Below are 22752 nucleotides of genomic sequence, written 5' to 3'. Positions count from 1 at the left end.
TGAGACGTAAAACTGAAAGATTTCATTTTTTCTTCTGCCTTTCGGGCGTCAACTTCCGTGGGAATTTTTCCCTCTAAAACCGTTTTTCCGCGAAAAAAAAAACATTATTCATTTATTTTTTTGTCCACACATAAAGTTTCGTTGCAATTCTTCATGTCCTTTACACACATCTCAGATACGGTTACTAGCACTTTTGATATTTCGTGATCAAAGGTTTGGAGGGGTTAGTGTCCCACCGAACCGTTACTTCCAGAAAAATACTAAAACCGTATTCCCCCATTTGATATCTACAATATCTGTGCACAATTTCATTCACTTCGGTTCACTTCCTTTTGCCTTTCGGGCATCAAATTTCAAAATTTTGGCTTTGAGCTTTTTTCCCTTAAAACTGTTTTTTTTTTTTCACAGAAAATTTAAATAAATGTTTTCCTTTATTTTTTGCGTATTGTCCATAGACGCAGTTTTGATTAAATTCTTCATGTCCTTTACACATATCTGACATGCTGTTACCAGCACATTTGATTTTCCGTGCCACGTTCCGTTCCCCACCTAACCGTTTTTTCGAGGAAACTACGAAACTCGTATCCTCATGTTACGTTTGCAATATCTGCGCTTAATTTCGTTCACTTCGGTTCACTTCTTGCCTTTCGGACATCAAGTTTCAAAATTTTGGGTGGGAGCTTTTGCCCCTAAATCCGTTTTTCCGCAGAAAATTTAAAAAGGCCGTATTCCTTTAGTTTTTGCGTATTTTCAATACAAAATGTTCCGTTGCAATTATTCCTGTCTTTTACACACTTCTGACATACTGTTACTAGCAGTTTTGATATTTCGTGATAAAAGGTTTGGAGGGGTTCGTGCCCCACCCAACCGTTTTTTCCAGGAAAATACGAAACTCGTATTCCCTCCTTTTACGTCTACAATATCTGTGCACAATTTTATTGACTTTGGTTCAGTTGTTCTTGCCTTTCGGGTGTCAACTTTCACAATATAGAGTGGGGCTTTTATATTAAAACTTACGTAACTTTATGTAACCTTTTCTTTTTTATGAGATTCTTTTTTTGGGAGGTGAGGAGAGAAATGTTTTCCTCTGATATGTGTCTTTTGCCATTCATCTTTTTTGAACTGCTTAAGTAAGATCATTTTGTAACTTTTGATGTCATCCATCTCCGTCATGATAATATTATTGTCATTTTTAACAATTTGTTTTATTCCCTCATTTGCAGTCTGCCACACTGATATATTTATTACAAAATTGAGGTTTGGTCCAGCGCCTTTCGAATTCGGAACCAACCCAACCGCCGAGCTTTTTGGGTTGCCTGCTATTGCAGGAAAACGAGAATTGCAGGTGGTAATGCACTTTTGGAGTCGTGTATACATACTCTCAGCTGGTTGACATAAAGGGTTTTCCTCTTTTGCTGTAGGATAAACTAAACTCCGAACTCCGAGTGCAACAAATGATAGGGAGTCAAGGCCTGCTAGCCAGCTTGCGGTACTTTTATATGTTTTTATCTGTTTTTAAAAATAGTGGCGCACATTATAATGCAGTATGAAGTGTTTCTTCCAGACATGTTTTAGTGGGGGCACTCCCCCCCCCCCGAGGGTGCACCCCGGAGGAAACCAAAATAATATATCTATAATGTAATAATAAATAGAATAGTACCAGCAGTGCCCCCCCCGGAATAATAAGTGTGCCCCCCGAAACATTTTTTTCTGAAAGAACGACTGGCAGTATGATCAGTGGCGCCACTAGCTGAATCTACTTTGTCATCCATTCCTCTTTACCTTTAGCTGGAAGAAGAGAATAAACTAAATAAAAACATTGACATCTAATTCCCGTGTAGTGCTTACTTTTGTGTAATAATGCCATATGGAGCATTTGCTATTTTTTCCTGTTTGGAGCATCGCAGACGTCAAAGTGTGGAGGTCATTTACTGTTTCCGTAACTGCTAAAGTAGCAAGCAAACACCTCTGCAATGACGTTCCCCATTCGATTGCACAGATTACACGAATAATCCATCAGACACACACAATCACGGCGGAAACTTTTTCAAATGTGGAAATCTAATCCCAACAAGAGAGAAAGTTCAACCAACAAAACGAATGAGACCAGCTGTCGCAATTGACGCTGCTCAGTCAACAGTTAATAACACCTAACGAGATAGAGACACCTGTCGTTGTAATTACGCTATGTATGTACTCTATGGGCGGAAACATTTGTATTTTTTTATTTTATATCTTTATGTGTGTGGATCTTTGGGTCCTGATCATGGTGTTTCAGCATGATGTTACTCATATAAACTGAAAGCTATTTACGGTGGAAATCTTGCTCTTTTTTCGCTTTCTTATCGTTAGGAGGGGCTTATCCTAAGAACTGAAACACAGGAACAACATTATCTACTTTAGTAGTTTGTTTACTTTTGTAGACATTATGCTGCTTGGAAAATAAAGATAACGCAATGCATTAGATATCAGAAGAGAATTTCTTTTCTTTTCTTTTCGACGAAAAAGGATCCATATTTGCCTCTGAAAGCCAATGATTCTGACATTTTTAGGTTTATTATTAAGAAAAATCGTAAAGCTGAAACAGAAATTTGAAAAAAAAAAAAAAAAAAAGATGAGCAAAGAAGGGATACTAAAATATTCCTTCGTACACTTATATCATTGGAAGTGAAATAAGTAGCAGTGTCACGTGTACACTACGTGAAGAAGTTTGGTTTGTACAACGTGATATGTTCTCAAGAAATATTGAAATCGAAAGTGGTAGTAGATTTCTACCACATTTGGATTCATTAGAGAGATTAGAGCGGAAATGGAATATGTTCTTTTGTCATTAGATCCCAGAAAACAGGGATGGTTGATTTTGGTTGATTTTCGTCTACTTCCGGTTTTAATAGAGAGATTAGAGTGGAGATGGAATACATTCTCGAGACGCTTAATTGGTTGCAGAAAACCACTTTCAGCTATCTGTTACCGTTTTTAATCTATAATGTTAAAATTGTAACTGGTTTATTTTTGCCATTTCCAGTTTTAGTAGAGAATTGATAGTGTAGAATGAATGTATTTCTAGGACGCTTAATTGGTTACGATAAACCGCTTCTCATTACCTATTACGGTTTTTTATTGTATGGTGATCAACGTTAAATCCGGAAGTGGTTGATTTCTGCTACTTCCGCTTTGAATTGGAGAAAGATAGAAGAAGGTACCTACTCTTAGAAGGCTAAATCGATTAAAAAACACATTTCTCACTTTTTCTTATCATTTTTCTCTATGTACATCAGACTGAAACCGGAAGTTGTAATATTTGTCTATCACTTTCAGTTTGAGTGATTGGATGGATTTTAAATGTATTCTTGGGATGCTTAATCGATTTTAGAAAAATGCTTGTTGCTATTTATTACAGCTTTTATTCTATGCTGATTACCGTTAAAGTAATAAGTAATCAATTTGTACCACTTCCGGTTTTAATAGAGAAATTAGAATGGAGATAGAATATATCTTGGAACTCTTAATTGATTGCAGGAAACCAGTTATCTGTCAGCGTATTTACACTTTAACAATCAACGCTAAAATTTTAAGCATTTGATTTCTGCCATTTTCGGTTTCAGTAGGGATATTAGTTTGTAGACGGAATATGTTTTTGGTACGCTTAATAAATCACAGAGAACCATTTGTCGTTATCTACTACGGTTTTTTATTCTATGGTGATCAACGTTAAAACCGGAAGTGATTGATTTCTGCCACTTCCGGTTTGAATAGGGGATACTAGAGAGTACCCATTCTCAGAACGCTAAATCGATTTTTTTTTTTTTTAAAAATCGCATACACTTATCGTTTCTCTCTATATATGTCAACACTGAAACTGGAAGTTGTAGTGGATTTGTCCACTTCCGGTTTGAGCAGAGTTAAGGATGGACACTTAATCGATTGCAGAAAAATGCTTCGCGCTATTTGTTACCGTTTTTATTTTATAGTAATCACCATTGAAGCTATAAGTTGGTTAGTTTGTGCCACTTCCGGTTTCAATAGAGAGATTACAATATAGATGGAACATAGCTTCGGGACGCTAAACGATTGAAGAAAGATGCTTCCCTTTATATGTTGTCGTCTTTGCTCTATAGTGATCAACGTAAAAATTGGAAATGGTTTCTATCACGTTCAGTTTAAGTATCGCCTCCATCAACGAAAACATGAAATGAAATGAAATCTTTCAGTTTAACGTTCCATGATTATGCCCATTAGGCTAAGGGAGACGATGATAAAGCAAGTAAATGATGATGTAAGAATTGGTGAAAGGATAAGGTGGGAGGAAATGGGAGTACCCCTAGAAAATCCACAGACACGATGTTGTCCACCACAAACTTCCTTGATCGGGAATCGGTCCAGGGACCCCATGCACCAGAGGTAAGTGTTCTACCACTGAGCTACAGTGCCTCCTCCATAAATGACTTTGATTTCTATCGTTTGTTCCTTTATACCCTGACCAAATTTGTTTGTGACCATCAAGTAATTCATGAGATTTTTTCTCGTGAACAGACGGACGGACACACGGACAGGCTAAACATATAAAAAAATGTTTGAGTAAACTAAATTCCTTAAAAAATATTTTTTTTTATTTCAGGGAAGATTAAGTGAAAAATTAAAAACGTGCTTTTAATTTACACCAAAAGTGTTGAAAATTGTGTTTTAAATGTTTGTTCGTTCATAAATAAATGTTAATAAACACTTCTAATTTGTTTTCGTTTTTGTGTTTATGCTTAATTGATGTTTTTGGTTATCTTATCTCCCATCAAGTGCTACGGCACAAATAAATTTCGCATTCCACCCTGTATATAGGCAAAGGAACGAGGTAGGGACTTAGTTGTAAAATAAAATAGGTGATAGAGCATTTCGAATGATTTTATGCCGATGTAAAGGACTGAGGTTCTCCATGGTGTAATACTTGTCGCCTCTTATCACGGTCACATGTATTTCAGTATGCTGCTGATCATGGAAATATCTTGCAGAAGCATATATAATGAAAGACAAAAATATCAATATCGGGGTTGTAAAGAAAGAAACGTTCTTACGTATTCATCAACAACATTGTATTATCCAAAATGTGAATTTTAAGCATAGAAGAAGATGAATGGTTAAGGAGTAGCAACGATTTATTTCGGTATATATACCAAGTCAGGTGTACTACACTAAATGATAGGATATCTAAAAAAAAAAAAAAAAAAAAAAAAAAAAAAAAAAAAAAAAAAAAAAAAACTGAGTTTCTATAGATTAATGTCTGCAGAAATTAGTTACACGAAAAATTAGAACCCAACATGCACAGTAGTGGTAATTCGTAAAAGTAGTTCTTTGTTGAGCAAATTACGGTTTGAGAGGAGCCATTTCCGAGTCTAGCTAAGGTTAGCTTGAACATAAATGCTTATTGTTATGATTATAAGGTTGTCTGACTTTTATTACCGAGTATATGTCAATTATTGACTGGAAATTGATTGTTAAATTATACTTTATGGACGTGAAAGTCGCAATTCTTAGAAATTAGGGTTGGAGTGGCGTCTCTTTGAGTCGAGCGTGGAGAAACTTTACATGACGTAAGCCAGGATTGAACCAAGAACCCCCGCACTGGATGTGAGTGCTCTACCACTGAACCACTGCGCCTCCTGGAAGAAATATACGATGACTTTTGATATATGGCGGAATATTTTTTATTATTGTATTTACAGTTGATTTCATTAACATTTTTGGGAAGTGGAGTATATTAAACAGTTAATTAGTTAGTTGCTAGGAAAGATTTTTGAGTGACTGAAATTATTAGAATAATTTTGTGTTATATACGTGCGATGTGAAGCACATGAGCTTGCATCACGAATCGAACCCGAAACTTTAAATACACTATTAAAAATGAAATTTATAATGACATGCTTTCTGTGAAATTTCGTTACATTTACCCATGTGTATGATAATCATATATATTTGATGGGTGTACAACTATTTTTAAGAATTAATTTATATAAGAAGCTTACATGCATGGGTATTGAACGCGGGACAGCGTGTACCAAAGGCAAACACGATGATAATAATCAGAAACTGACATGGTTGAGGATTAATCAAGGAAATCCTTAAACATTTGGAGGTGAATGTTGTATTACAGAGTTACTGTTGTTCCCTAAGACTGTCTAGAGTGAAATTTTGCATACAGTTGGTAAATGAAATGGAATCTTTTAGTGTAACGTCCCAGGATTATTCCCTGTAGACTATGTTTTAATGATTTATAAAATGTAAACGAAGTGAAAGATGATTGCTGGAATGAGAAAATGGGAGGAAATGATGGCTGTACGGTAGATGCAATACGTTGTTTGTCATGAAAATGTTAAAAAATACTTGCTTGGAGATTGAACTGTTACCCTTATAGATCATCGGTAAGCGATATATTAGTAAACCACTGTAGTTGTACGTATACTAATTATATAAAGAGAAAAATATACTATAGACTTACAAAAAATCCAATGCTGGAGTCGGCACTGCGAAATACACGGTTTCTTCCCTCTTGGAGCAACAAGAAAGAAGAGTTTCTTTTGTTAAAAATGTTATTGTATTTTTTAGAAAATCTTGATCGCAACGGGAGTTGTTGTTGTTATAAGGGGTTGGAAATTATGGCTTGTGTGTCAACTGACCCTACAGAATTCCAGAGAAGAATGGATTTACAAGGAGGGGTATTACAACTACCTATTGGCAACATTTTTCTGTAAATTGCAGTTATCTATTTTTTAGAGGATTCTTTTTTATTTTAAGGAATTTCACTGAGAAAGTTGGCGTGGTTTTCTGGTTAATATAAAAATCGCGTTTTGCAGAAAACTTTCATTTCGTTTCTTGATTTTAGAGTGTACGTTTAGTGTTTGTCTTTGAACGTTGTGATTAGCTTGCTACATCTGCGCTTATATTTGAAGGTAAGTTGATTTCTGTTTTCTTAAATATATATATGCAAATAAAAGTTTACTTTCTCTTAACTGATTAGAAGATATGAAACATTTTAGTATTAACATTTTTAGTAATATTATTAGGAAATGATAACTTTATCCTGTGACTAATTGATATTATTATTGGAAAATCTTGTTAGAGTAATTCTATTTGATCCTGTGATTTGATTTGGAATCACTAACTTCTTTTTGTTTCATAGCGTATATATTCTGCCGAATGTTTCCAAGATGTCTTATACGTTGTAGTTATAGCGCCCTAGAAACGTAGAATTTTTAGTAAAACAGATTTCTTAATTCCTTAGACTTAAAGACATAATCCATTGAAATAAAAAATTTCTTTGTTTTCAAAAAATAATTTAGGTCAGAAACGGTTAATTTGTAATAAATATGAATATTACTGAGATTGGTATTCATTTGATTTTTCTTAGCAAATGAATGTTTCTTGCAGAATTTGATGATTTTTTATTGTAGTATATATGCGTTCAAGTATAATAAAATTAGTTTTTATTTCTTTTTTAGATTACTTCATTACCTTTATTTGTTTGATATTGTTCCCATTGAGAAGCATCAGGTAAGAAAAATAACATTTTTCTTATTATATAATATTTAATGTTGGAGACATATGATTTCTTATTTTTCATGGAAGACCACAGAATGAAACTACTTGAAAACAATATTATTAGTTGATTATAAACTATGTCTAAAATATGTAAATAAACAAGTCATTTAGTTAGAATGCTTTTAATATTTTAATTGAAAACAAGCATTAGGAAGATCTAAATTACATATAGTAGAAATCGAATACAGTTTTTGGCTAAGAACTGAAGTGAATGCCTAACTTTCCACGTGTTAGATGAATTATTTTTTATACTTGTAGCGAGTGTGAGTACTTGAAAACAAATGTAATATTGATCCATGTTTTATATACTAACTTTGGAAGGGACTTATGAAATTTATTAAGTTTACCATCTTTTTATTAAGTTTACCAGCTTTTAGCAGCTAGGCTATATGATACGTGGACCTAAAGTGAAATTTAAGTTTCTTGCTGAGGATTGAACCTGAGTTTTTTCTTATGATAAAGGCACGTACATTAACCGGAAAGTAAGGAAGAGATTGTATTATTATTACGTTTGTATAGCTTTTCCATTTTGTGCAACAGCTATTCTATATAAGAGGTAGACCTACTTATTAAGATGGAATCCGAAGCACGAGATTTCGCCGGGTATCGAACGCGGGTTTGCACATGAAAGGCACGCGTGGCATCCGACAAGTCACAAGGAACTTTACGAAATTTATTGTTTTACAGAGGGTTAAGATTGAGTTTTGAATTATTATAGGTTGGAATTACATTTTTGTAGAATGTTAGTAACTAGAATTATTTAACTATTTACGTTTGAGGGATAATGATTTTGGCGAGCACACTATTCGGGGAAAGATACAAAGTGGTGTATGTAAGCTACCATTTGCGCATTTATATGTTCTGAATGAATGAAGAAAATCTTTATCGAGGGTGGGAATGGAACTGAGGAACACTTACACCGAAGGCATGAATGATATGAGGAATCAGTCAACTTATTAGTTTATATATTAATAGGGTGGTCCAGCGAATAATGGGCACAGGTCCAGTAATGAGCCCTAGCTATGGTTTTTCGATGAGAAGTTTTCTATTTCGGCAAGTACACGGAATGCAATGCTCGGAATTTGAACATTGATTATTCAGTTCTGCCCCACCTTTTTATTTAGCACGTCTGTCATTCGATTGTGTGTTGGTGGGAGAGAGAAGAAGGTGACCTGGAACAATGTGCGTGTTTTGCTTGTTTTCGGAATTTTTTTTAAGTTCGAAGAAGATTATTTCAGAAGAATATTAAAGTTAGTATTGTTAAAGGTAAGTGAAATACATTGTTTTACTTTATTTATGGAAGTCTTAATATGTGATAAAACGTAGAATTTCAAGTGTAGAACCATTCTTATACCGTCTGACCTGGGGTGCTCATTACTAGATGGCTATTTTATCTCCTGACAAGTAATGAGCCCCCCATGCTCACTTCTGGTTCAAATGCTTGGCATGCTAATAAGGCACAGAATTGTTTGAAAATGTATCATAATGAGATCCTTATTTGCCTACGAAATATCAAGGAAATAACTTAACTCCTTCCAGTATTGGGCATGGGGGTGCTCATTTCTGGTCGGTAGGGGCCCATTACTGGTTTTCACTTATATTGAAGACGCAGGAGTTTTCTATTTCGAAACTTTAGGCCTTAGACCTAGAATAATATAGACTAATTGTTTTGTTTCCCTTATACATATTAACATTACTAATTGTGGGTAATAGCTTTTCGCATAGCGCTGCTAGACCCAACTCAGTCATAAATTTCTCTGTATAAAATTCTTTTTTACTCATTATTTTGTAGAGTATATTCATTACTGTAGCTAATGTGCACAGAAAACTAAAAGATGATTTTGTTTTTAATTATTCATATCTTTAACTAGTTGTCATGAAGTGCCCATGTAATTGAAATAAGAATAGCTTTTATTAAATTATGTAAATAAATCCTAAATTGTTTTCTTAATTTTGTTTCAGGATTATTTTGGATCCCCAGCTTTGACAATGGAAGGCACTAAGAAACGTAAATCCTTAAATTACAGCACTGAACGATTACAATCAGCGTTGTCAGCTATCGATCAGAAATGAGCTTTAAAAAATCTAGCACAAAATTCAATGTTACTAGTGCAATATTACAGAAGAGATTAAGCAGCCCACCGAAAATCAGTTAGAAACATGGGCCCTTCTACTATCCTTACACATGCTGAAGAGGCAGCTTTAGAAAATTGGATTTTAAAGATAACAATATTTGTGATCCAAATCAGACAAGAAGAACTTCTTGTCATAGTTAAAAGTCGTAGATAACGACGGAAGAGAAAATTCTTTCAATAACAACAAACCTAGTTGTAAGGCAGCAGGTATATTTCCATTTTATGCAAATTCCCGTAGATTATACCAAGTGCATAGATGTAAGACAAAATCTTCAGGAAAATCCAGAAGAGGAAAAACAGTTTGTGTCCAAGGACTTAGGTTATAAAGCACTCATTTCTTCACGAACTGGAGAGTAAAATTGATATGGAATTATTGGAGCAGTTCTATGCGAAAAAGGAAAGTACCGGTCTGAATGGAAAGGAGATTTAGCTTCTAAGTACTTGTTTGTTGTGTGGAAATCATTTTACACGTGAAGCGCCAGGAAGAGAAGAATGAACAGTCGCTACCTGGTCCTGATCCTGATGTTCCAAGTTGTTCATCAATGCAAGTGTTGAAGAAGTAATTCCTAAAAAACAATCCGAAAGTTCCCCGAACACAGAAGATCCTATGCGTTTTAATATTGATAATAGGATGTCTCAAAGCAAGAACGGAAAGTTCACATTCTCAGAGAGCAAGAAGAAATTATCGAAACACCAAGCGAGTGGTGTCTTTGCAGGCCATCTTTTCCGGGAGGACTTGAAGAAAGAAACTCCCCCCCCCCCAAAAAAAGGAGCGTAGGAGAGTTCCAATGGCCAATGCTGCGAGTTATGAGAAATAGCAGCAATACTACGAAGAAAAAGAATAGAATAAAAAAGCTAACAGTAAGAAACCTCAAACTAAGAGTCATCCCAGTGTCATTTGCAATTCAGCAAATAAAGTGTTGAGTGAAAGTGTAAAAGTTCGAACCCTTCCTCGAAAGAAATCAAAGAACTTGCTGTCAGAAAATGATTCCTCGTCCGAACATTTACCAAGCCGGAGACACAGATCTCGAAGTTGACTTTGTTGAACATATTGGGCCAGATGAAGATACCGGCAACTTGCCTAATATTAATGACTTTGTACTGGTTAGTGTTGACCGTGGTCACTCCAAGCAAGCAAGTGTTTCATAGTGTAGGTAAATTCACGAGCATTGCAACCGTTAAAGATAACAACAACACAGGAAACACATCATTCCAATTTCAAGTAAAACTTCTGCGCTATGAGACTGGTAATACGTTCAAATAGCCTCATCCTCAAGAAACAATAGAAGTTAAAGATTGTGATATTGAAGTTACTTTGAATCAGCAATTTATTGATAAAAGGGGTAAATGTGTGTTTGGAACGGGATTCCATGGGTTTTACAATTATAAATAAAGCATCATTGATGATGCTCTTTTTCATACAACACTGTTAAAAATGATTTATTCAAAAATGAATACATTTTACTACTCAAAAAAAATTGAGTAAATTAGTCTCAATTTTGAGGAGAAAATAACTCAAAAAATGAGAATGAGGAAATTTAGTTGCATATTTGAGTCAGAGACTGGTTCTCAAAAACGAGTAATAATGTAGTCTTAAAAAATATTGTTTTATGATATAGATATATCATGGAATATCGTGAGATATAAAAGACAGCTTGCAAATGCAAGATTATGGAAAACAAGTACGAACAAGCTAACATAAGAGCACAAAAGTCCTTTATAATCCTGAACTATATGTTCTCATTTTGGCTGATGGAGGAACTACTTAGCGGATGGATAAAGAGAAAGTTAAAAGGAAATATGGACGAAAAGTGTTGTTTACTAACAGCATATAGGATTTCGCAGGTAAGTACTGCTAGCAACATGAATTTAGTTTTAAGTGTGAATGCAACATTGCTTGTGTGCGATCATTGTAATCGATTGACGGTTAATCACGACAATCCATTATTTTCCTTCGAAAATCATGAGTAATGCTTCTAGGTACTGGTTCCCAGATAGAATGCCCGGAAGCCTCACTCTATGCTTCTGGGCATTCTATATCTTAGACAAAGTTGTTGTGTTAATGATATGCGACTTTCCAATATATTCAGTAAATGGTTTACTTTTTTTTTTTTTTTTTTTTTGTGAATTGGGGCGTGCAGGTTTACTTTTGGCGCTGCACTCTAAATAACTGTTGTTAAAATACAATTCTTTTAATAATTTCCTTCTTATTGTCCCCTAAAAGATTTGTGGCGGGTGACATGAAAAAACTCCCTTGCGGGAAGGTTCTAGATTACTGGTCCCCCATGTAGGTTAGTAGCTGGGTTGGTTTCTTTCTCTACTAAAGTTTATACATTTAATCTACACAGTATTGCCGAGCGAGCGTTAGCGAGTGAAGGCGGTTTAGAGCCCCGCAGGGCACGTTGTTTTCTGTCTTTATTATTGCTCAATGGGAAGGGGGACCAGTAATCTAGAACCTTGCCCTCACTTGCAGGCCCGTATCCACGCGGGGGGTCTAGGGGGCCGGGCTCCTAAATTTTTACTGCCTGCCTAAAATGTTCACGGTAGGCTTGCAAATAAACTATAATATGGTTGGATTCCCCCCCCCCTATATTTTTCGGCTGGCTACCGGCCTGCTCACTTGCACAGATAAAATTTCAAGGGACCACCAGAAGTATTAGTTGAAAAATTGCAATTCCTTTACGATTGCCATATAAATACGGATTCCGTATCTGTTGCATAAAAGCTACAATGTAAAAAAAAAAAAAAAAACCAGGCATTACTCGAGCAGACTGTTTTATCAAGTTTTGACACATTTCTTACATTCTCAGGTTAGGTTAAAGTTTTTTTTTCTTTTTTTTTAGCAGCACTAAATAACAAGCTCCAGTACTACATACAGATTAACTTCAGAAGGGCTCGATGTAAATACAGTGTGGACGTATGGCATAAACACGAACAAACTTGTGCTAGGTGGCAATAAAAGCATGAATACTATCTAACCGAGTCAGTGCAGGACGAACCTGGTGGCACTGTTCGTAGGTTTCTTTAAGAAAATTTCCCTCGACTGACACAAACTTTTCACTTTATCAAATTTTCCGTTGTTTGTTGAGTGTCCAATACTTATGACAGAAGTTATGTAATAATTTTAATTTAGCTATATTAAGGGAACTACCACCAGTGGCGTCATTTAGGGGGCAGGGAGGGGTAATTGCACCCCCTGAGATTGAGATTTATATAGATTTTTTGAGTAGAATAGTAGTCAGTGAAAAACGCAAAATTTTCTTATATCAAGGGGTCTTGCCCTCCCACAAGCAAAATCTGAAATGACGCTTCTGCTACCAACCACCAACCACATTTGTTTTATTCATTTACTTTTTCCTTCTATTTTTACGTTGTTCTTTTTTGCAAAAGTATACACACAGCCAACAAAATGAAATATAGTGAAATCTTTCAGTTTAACATCCCATGATTATGCCTTTAGGTTAAGGGAGACGATGATTAAAGCAAGTGAATGATGATGGAAGAATGAGAAAGTGGGAGGAAACGGGAGTACCTCGACAAAATCCACGAACACAATGTTGTTTATCACAAGCTTGCTTGGGTGAAAATCGTACCAAGAAAACCATGCACCTGAGGTAAGCGCTCCCCACTGAGCCACCGTGCACCCCACTAGCTAACAATGGGTGCAAATTATGCTACTTGCAGCACACATAAACTATTGCAATTGTATTGGTTTATTTCTGAATAACAAAGAACAATTTAAGTAGTGATGTTCGTTAACAAGAGTCTAATTGCTACTTCACATTATTCATGTATGCGCATTTCTAACATTGCAGTAAAACATTATGACAATGAACTACTTTGGAACTTCATGACTAGAAAAAGGTAAAATATATTATTTAATAGAATATATTTGTATAACAATTAAATCTTTATATTTCAGATGGATGCTGAATTTAAAAATTTGTTCGGCGCGACAGAGTCTGTTTTCAATGTCATCTGTTTGGCAGTGATAATTTTCTTTAAGGTTTCGCTAGAGAAAGTTCTTGGTGAGTAAGATCAAGTTTTCGTGTATATTTATCATATTTCAGGTTGCATGTATAAATATGTACACAAGAGTCTATTTGTCATCAACACAACCCTACTTCTGGCAAAGCACCCATTTGTTTTTTTTTTCTTTCTTTCTTTACATTATCTTTTTATAGTGTCTATTCACAAACATTGTTTTATTGTTATAATTCAATCGCAGCAAATAGTAGCTTTTATATGCTTTACTTTGAAAAGTAAAAATAAGTCAGTATTTTGAAACACGTAATACCTTTTAAATAAACGTACATGAACTCAAAATTGCACATCTTTGGCTTATTATCTTCACGTCTTAAGACAGTGATGGGCAAAGCATGGCCCGCGGATTAGATGTAGCTCCTTAAACGTTTCCACCCAGCCCACGACGTGATTCATTACCTGACGAATATAACTTCACTTCTGAGAATCAGTGGATTATACTTCCAGCCAAATTATGAGAAATGTTTAAAAATGCATTCGCAATACCATTTATCACATTCCCCTTCATGATCTTTCGAGTATTAATAGAGCTTGGTTTTACAAGTGATACAATCACTGTTGTTGTTTTTTTTTTTTTTTTTAATTATATTGGCCCACCTATATTTTTTTCCGTTTTTCTTTAGCCTGCGGCCCAAAATGTTTCCCCATCATTGTGCTAAGGAATATAACAATTGTCTAGAGCTTTAGAAAGCAGTACACTTTAAGTAAAACCTTATTTCAACTCATGGAAGTAGTTTTTGAATAATTTAGTGTGATTTACATTGTACTTAAAAAAATATTTTGGCAGACAATAGCAATATCTACTAATTCCAAACATTATTATATACTGACTTAGTCATATTTTCTCTCTATAGATCAATTGCGCACTACATTTGCTTCCATTTCTACTACCACAAGGTGTAATCATACGTAAGAAAGGAGCTAAAATAGTAAGGAGAAGGTCGGCACCTTACAGGAGCCACGAATATGTCATTGCAGAGCTACAGGTAAGTCCTGTCAGGCATTTCATTGGACACATAATTTTTGTATACCTTCCTGATTAGAAATATGTCCATTATCGTTCAATTGTAGTCATAGTTTCATAATTACAGAGTTAATACATTTACTTTCCAGGTTATACGTTTTGGAAATATCTTAATAGAAGGATGGTTTTATAAATAATTTGATTTGCATACTAATGGATGGTTCTAACGTCATCTGTATATGTAGCAGGGTTGGCAAAAACCATGGCTTTTATTGAAAAAACAAAAAAAACTGTTTTTTTGGTTTAAACCAGGTTTTTTGGTTTAAACCAGGTTTTTTTGGTTTAAACCAGGTTTATTTGGTTTAAATAATTTGCTCTATATATTCATATCATATATGGACAGAAATAAGTTTGTTTCGCCTTGATGTTATTATGCAACAGCCGGGTTATGCTGGAAGGGGTCACATAAGCTTAAAGCGGAATAAAAACTGCTTCTCGAGTTACATCCGAGAAAAATTGTCCTCCATTTGAACTCGGAACCAGGACTAATTGGCCACAAATGCGATACGTCTGCCGACTCACTCACGAAGGAATCCTGATAAAAATACGTTGTACTGATCTTTACATGCTTCTTAATATAGCTCTCAAGTCATTTCAGAAGGACAAAAAGATAAACAGTGCACAAGTGAAACCATTATACTGAATTACATATGGACAATTTCAAAGTACTACGGAGTACAGACGAACTAATTTAATTCAAGTTAGTTAACAACGACTTTTATTGGTCCAAATTAAAGAAATACAACGACTTAATTTGCATATCACAAAGATACGAATTATTTGAGTCCACTTTGGCTCAGACTCATTTATACATAAATAGATATCGAAGATACTTCTCATTTCACTAAATGCCTCTCGTAAGGTCTGTATGACCCTCCTTCCCCCCCCCCCACACACACAAAGTACGGCATTTCGATGTATTTTATCAATAGTAAACAAAACAATTTTTAGAATGTTTCTTTGATTGCAATTACATAACAATAATAACTACAAAAAAAATCACAAAACAAACATTTATAAACTTACATAAAAAAAAGTTGCTTTTGTAGTATAATATTTTTGAGTAATGAATGGGGAATTTAGGTCTGAATATAATACGAATAATATACGGGAGTGAAACGTGATAACCCACAAATGTGTGTTCATCAAGATTTTACAAACACTTACACTTTTACGAACATTTTCGTTATTTGGTTTAAACCAGTTGGTTTTTTTGAAAAAAACCAGCTGCTTTAAACATTGGTTTAAACCAGCCAACCCTGATATGTAGTCATTAAGTTTCCTTTCTATGAATAAAGAATCTGTATTCTCAAGCAGTGGCGTAACTAACAGGCTCCCGGTATTTAAGTTTCGGAGTATAACTTTATAATGTTTGGATGTTAAAAGCCCTTTGCAGAGTTCCTCCGTGGCTAAGCGGTTAGCGTACGCGCTCTTGGCGCGGGAGACCCGGGTTTGATTCCCGGCGGGAGCTCATGTGGTTCGGATTCCACGTTAATCAGTAGGTCCACGTCTCACATAGCCTCGCTGCTGAAAGGGACGCTAAACTGAAATTCAACTCCATTCAAAAGCACTTTGCAGGTTTCATATTACTGCAAGAGTACTCTACTTAGAGGAAAAAGAAATCACGGAACCAGCTATAATAGATTTAGTGAATTCTACTCGGAAAATGTATCGCCTTTTGTTGCAACAACTAACAAGTTTCCGATGAGTAGTGAAGAAACAATTTAGTGAAATTTTAACTTGGAATTAATTAGCCAATTATTTAGTCGTAGATAACTTCCTATGTTAGTAGTGTTCTGGATTTGTGTACTTCTTTGCAACTGTATCTCACTGTGCCTCTGACGAAGCCAATCCTGAGCGATCATTCAGTACACTAAAAGCCATCAAACTTTATATTCGTAGAACAAGGTCGAAGATGAAATTGAGCTCAGCCCCGTAACTTGGGCTTTTTCTTGGAAGACCAAACATTAATTAGACCTCCTAAAATATGTCAAGTTGAGGCCCCCTAGAATAATGATGGCATTTGAAGTGAAATCCTTACTAAACGTGTTCGATACTTCTTGGGGCGCCAGTTGATGGTTTACTAAAGTAAGATCCAGATTACATATATGCTACATCTTAAAGGAATGTATTTCGTTCAGATAGTGGGGCAGCAGAAACATCTTAAATTATTTGCAATGCTTTTGAAAATAGTACGGTGCTTCACAAGTTAACTAAATGAGACAATATGTTGAAAGTCTTACTAAATATATATTTTGTCTGGGGCTCTAATAGGACACATTTTACTGAATGAGGCTCTTAACACATTTTCGTTTCATTTTTTTTTTTTTTTTTCTGTTATGTGGTAAACCTTTTCCAAGCTTTATTTATAAGTTCCTGTTCATATCACATCATACAAAGCAACAAAGTTTTAACTCAAATGAATCCTATCAAACAACTGGAAGCTTAATTGGGGGGGGGGGCAGTTTCCCCATTCCCCCGCAAAAGTTACGGCATTGGTTGAGCCCTTTGCCAATCCTGAGCACTGAAAGCGAAGAATGGCACCACGTTGATATTGAGAAATTAGTCAGCGAATTACTCTCCGAAAAAAAAAAAAAAAAAAAAAAAAAATACGCCGGTTTAGAAATATGTGAGCAAGTTCCACAAGTTTTGACGAGTTTTCATGTTAGTTGTAATGTGAACGTTAGGAAAAAAATTATTTCTGCTCTTGCCTTTGAGGTGAGCGGTCCCAGGTTCGACTCCTGGTGGGGACACTCGGCCGAAAGAGTGTAACAGCTTTTACAGACCTGCCATCTTGAGTGAAGTCTTTCTTGGGTTTCGTTCATTCATACCATTCAAATGCCGGGATGGAGGTACCTAATATAATGGTCCCAGGCTGCTTCCTTCCTTTCCCAATCCTTTCTTCCTTCCCTTTCATCGTACAGTGGGCTCGCTGAGGGACGTCATCCTTTATACGGGATGGGCTAACGTGGCCTTAGATGCCGACAGCCCAGAAATCTAATTCCTAATTCCTAGAAATTATTTCTTTTAAGAAACTTTTTAGTCCCATGTAATTGCTTAATAATAATAATAATAATAATAATAATAATAATAATAATAATAATAATAATAATAATAATAATAATAATAATAATAATAATGTGCAATTTTTGTATATTAGCAAGTATTGTCTGACTAGATGGAAAAATAACTCTACTAATGTATAAATTGTACGTGTGCCATGAACGTAGAAACAGGAAGAGCCCTTTTGACATTTTCGCGGATGGAGGGGGGCATGCATTCTTAGTTACGCTACTGTTCTCAAAACATTCTAGTAATTTGTTTAACAATTGCTAAAAAAGTAGAAATCGAATAACGGTGAAATTTTATATAACTTAGAATTTGTGGTGTAATTCATTGTTTGTTTCTTTCTTCTTCTTTTTTTTTCGTCACACATAAGCAGAAATGACTAATTTTCAGGTTTATTGTTTCCTTGTCTTGCATAGATGAAACAGATCGAAATGTTTTTGGTTACCTTTCAATTTCCTTATTTTTATAATCTTATTTCAATTGATATTAATCCTTCCAGAACGTGACAACCCTACTATTATTATAAAGATCGCCATAGACGAGTCAGGTCGTAAGTCTTTCATTTGATGTTTATTAGGATCACGCAAGTGGGATATATATAATATTGTAATGTTAGTACCATAGGTGTTCATTTTACTCCGACCTCACTCACCTTCATTCTCACAGTGAATTGGCCCTCACCCTCACCTTCGAAGAGAGTTGACCATCGCTCTCGCCTTCGTGTTGGGAATTTGTCCTCGCTCTAGCCCTGACAGTGACAGTTGGCCCTCGCCCTCGCTGTCCAAGCTTGTCATCGCCCTCGCGTCATTATGGTTGAGAGAGAATTTGAGGGTGAGGATGCCCTCGAGAGGGCCATCCTCGCAAGGGTAAACACCTCTGGCTTAGTACGTCCGTTACACCGCTCAATAACTCTTCAACAAAAGATAATTTTAAAATTGTTTTCTGCAATCAACAGCTAGATAATTATCTCGGAGGAGTTCGTTAATGGATGTGATCCACCTACTTGTAGTGATAGAAATAAACCATTTCCGGTTAACGTTGATCACTATAGAGCATAGACAGTAATCTCACATTGTATATTTTTTAATCGATTAAGCGTCCCTAGAATATATTCCATTTCCACTCTAATCACTCTGCTAAAACACTAAATGGTAGATCTACTACAACTTCTGGTTTCAATATTAATTGAAGAAATATTGCGTAATTCTCTTTACTGTCTTTACCAGAGTCTATATTATCGTATTTCAATTGATACTAATTCAAATTAGAACGTAGCAACACTAATATTATTCGAGATATCGCCATACACGAATAAGATTTATAAGTATTTCATTTTATTTTTATTTCTATTGTCACTAATTACACAATCTCTGTTTGCAGGGAGATGAAGGCATAGACACATTTATAGCAAATGAAAAACTTCTGGGAGGATCTCGTGTCCATTGGCAGTCGACACAGACTGTTTTCCAACGAATGCATACATCTGTCATAGTACTTTGTAGGCCTATTCAGAGGGTTCATGTATCCTCATTGTCTTGTGTAAGTTGTTATAAAAATTGTGCTCATGTATAGACTTAGTTTATTATTTGACAAATAAAAAATACAATGTACAAACATATTTTCCTTTAATCAAAATGAAACAAATATATATACATTTAAGTTTGTTTGTTTGTTTGTTTGTTTGTTTGTTTGTTTGTTTGTTTGTATGTGTGTGTGTGTGTGTGTGTGTGTATGTGTGTGTGTGTGTAACGTCGCATGATTATGTTTCAAGGCTAAAGGAGAAGAAAATGATAATGAAGTGATGCAATGAAGAAAGTAGGAGGAAACGAGAATACATCGAGAAAACCAGTGCACATAAAATTTGTCCACCATATCAGGCTTACTTGTTTCAAACTACGCAAACCAACATAATAAGTTACAAGGAGCTTGTGTGTTGATTAAATTAAAATTCTCATCTATGCTATTTATGGAAACAACAGGTCTCAGCATAAAAATGTAACCTTGCAGATTCAAAATTGAGTAAAAAAGTACTTTAACAATTAGATTATATTAGTATTCAAAAATAGGAATGGGAGTATTTATTCTGCTGCCTTGCAGGCACAGGGAAAATTCCCCAAAATTACAAAGGTAGATGAATTTCACACTGCACTAAAAAATTTATAGTAAGTACGCCTTCTACACATTAATATTGATGTTAGACATTTTCATCTTCAAAGCTGGGAAATAGAAGTAATTTTTGAAGTATTCGTATTTTTTCAAAAACTGATTTCTATTTTCCAACTTTTAAGAGGAAAATGTTTTAACTTCAATATTAATGTGTAGAAGGCGTACTTACTATAAATTGTCCAGTGCAGTGTGAGTGTAATCTTCCTTTCTAGTTCCAGGAAACCTTCCCTGTGTCAGCAAGGCAGCAGAATAAGTACTTTTTTCTCATTTTTGAATACTAATAAAATCTCATTTTTGAGTACTTTTTTACTCATTTTTTTTAAAAAAAAAACCTTCTCATTTTTGAGAAGAGTTTTTCTTAAATTTGAGAGGAAATATTCTCAATTTTTGAGAACGTGTGTTTCTCAGTTTTGCGGCTATCTGAGCATTTCGAATACTTTTCTACTCACTTTTGAGTATACATGTTCTCAATTGTGAGGAGAGCATTACTAGTTTTTGAACAAAGAGTTTCTCAATGTTTATTACATTCATCTCATTTTACGGTTAACTTCCTCATTTTTGAGAAAATACGTTCTCGTTATTTTTGAGAAATAGCAGTTTCTCATTTTATTTAAGAATATTTTATCTCGCTTTTAAGAGAATTTTTACTCAAAAGTGAGTAAAAATTACTCAAATTTGAGTACATATTGTTCTTATATTTTGAACACCCACACATTCTCACTTTTGAGAACAATGTATTCGGAGCTATTCTGAGAATACAATGTTCTCAAATTTGAGTCAATTTTACTCATTTTTGAGTAAGTATTTTTAACAGTGGATAAAGTGAAATCGTTAGTTTTACGTCACATTCGTATATTGTTGGGCTATTATATTAGATTAGATTATAATGAAATTGGGAGGATCCCCCGAGAAAAAACACAAGCACTGTGTTTGTGAAATATAATTTTAAATAAGATCCAAACTGTTATGTTTCTTATGAAAAAATGTTAAAACAATTAAGGGACCCCTGCATCGGAGGCGAAGGCTTTACCACTGAACCACCGCAACCCCTTTTAAATATTATTGGATTAGGAATGTAGTCAGAAATTTAGAAAGTAAATGGAACACTTTACAGAAGACAACAGTTTAGGCTTTAGATTTCTAGGCTTTTGGGATCTAAGGATATGTTAACCGTTACATCTCTTGGCAAGCACACAATTCAATGAAAGGAAAAGAACCTATTAAAATATCTTTAGTGTTCATGAGGGAATCTTCACACACGTTGCTTGACCTGAAAAAACTTTTATACATTTTCGATCGATCAATTTCACAGCAGAAGGCAGCATGTAACGTAAAAAGTGAATATATCGATAAATGTGAGTATGAAAAAGAATGGAGAAATTAGATTTAAAAAATTATACTTAGGATTTAGGATATAGAGTTTTGACGTCTAAACTTATTGATCCCTTTACGATTTGAGGGATGACGTACCTCGGGGAGCACACAATTTGAGGAAAGGAAGAATTTTGTATATTCCCTACATGGAAGGCAACCCATTATGCTTCAGTGTACTGTTGGATTATCTAACCTGAAGGATAACATCAGCTAGGTAGAAATCATCTGAGTACAGTAAAAAAATAGGTCCATGCCTTTGAAAAATTAAATAAAATGTTTTTTTTTTTTAATTTTATTATCTGAATAACCTAAACTATGATAAAATACTTGAAAATAACCTTTTGTCATATGGAAGATCGATATTGATTTTTTTCTTAAAGAAATAATTTGATCGTCAAAAATCGGTTGTTTAGTTGAGTTTATCATTCTGTTGAGGTACGAGGATACGTGAATTAAGTCATACTATTAAAATTGGAATTTGAATTACATGACCTTCCACTGAGAATGGGACTCGAGGTGTTTGAAGGCAATGGCATGTACGTTAATCTGTTAGGCATGAAGTAGATTTATATTACTTAGACTTCTACCTTTTGTAGAACTAAAGCCTGGTCCTCAAAGTTATAATTTATTGAAAATGATGCTTGTTTAAAAAAAGAAAATATATCAGTATTAGAGCTATACCATTGACAAAATGTTGAGTTTTGATTTTAGGATTAATTAACATAGGATTAAATTGTCGGGAACCGGGTTTAGCTCATTTACGATATTTGGTTAGCCATAAGGATACTTGAGTTAGATTTTATAGGATTGTAAATTCATATTATTGATAATTTGTATCTTTTCCTTATAGGATGGACAGGTCAAAAAATCAACGTCCTTTGAACTTATTGTATCATTTGATGAATTAGACTGTATATTAATTGATATTGAAAATGAAGAAGAAAAAGAAAGGAGAAAGAATGAAAGAGGAGAAGAAAGGAGAAAAAGAAAGAGGGAGGAAGAGGAAGAAGAAATGAGAAAAAGAATGAGGGAGAAAGATGAAGCGTTATGGGAATTGTTCCCCTTAGAAGAAGAAGTAGAAATGAATCTAATTATCGCAATGAAAAGGGTTGAAGCAGTTGAAAAATTAAGATTAAAAAGAAAAAATTAAAATCTGTAAATATTGTAAATAGTTAGAAATTCAAAGAAGAAAAATTAATCTAATTATAGTTGTAGTGAAAATTTGATGTTTGATTTTAAAAACTGTGAACCCTCTTTTTGAATGGTATATGTAAAAAATGAAAGATAAATTGGATACTTGTTGGTGTTGGAAAAAGGAATCAATTTTTGAAGGAAAAATCTGTTTTTTAAGAA

At 34.6% G+C, this 22752-nt stretch overlaps 1 protein-coding gene and 1 long non-coding RNA gene across 2 annotated transcripts in view; both read left to right on the top strand.

Annotated features, from left to right (window-relative positions):
- Positions 1-22549, top strand: part of LOC145683055 (uncharacterized) — a 105130-nt gene extending 82581 nt beyond the window's left edge. The window contains exons 2-3 of the mRNA XM_081754416.1: positions 7488-7539; positions 22250-22549. Of these exons, the coding sequence (XP_081610542.1) occupies positions 7488-7539; positions 22250-22549 (352 nt within the window). The remainder of the gene's footprint in view (positions 1-7487; positions 7540-22249) is intronic.
- Positions 11518-19433, top strand: LOC145683456 (uncharacterized). Its single transcript, XR_014131110.1, has 3 exons — positions 11518-11567; positions 13645-13750; positions 19240-19433. It is a non-coding gene; the product is annotated as an uncharacterized LOC145683456 (long non-coding RNA).
- Positions 22550-22752: the final 203 nt, after the last annotated feature.

This window comes from Thermobia domestica, chromosome 4 (assembly GCF_964235325.1).
Source record: "Thermobia domestica chromosome 4, izTheDome1.hap1.1, whole genome shotgun sequence".
NCBI lineage: Eukaryota > Metazoa > Arthropoda > Insecta > Zygentoma > Lepismatidae > Thermobia > Thermobia domestica.
The sequence above is the reverse complement of the archived record's forward strand: the minus strand, read 5'-3'. Positions and strand labels throughout refer to the sequence as shown.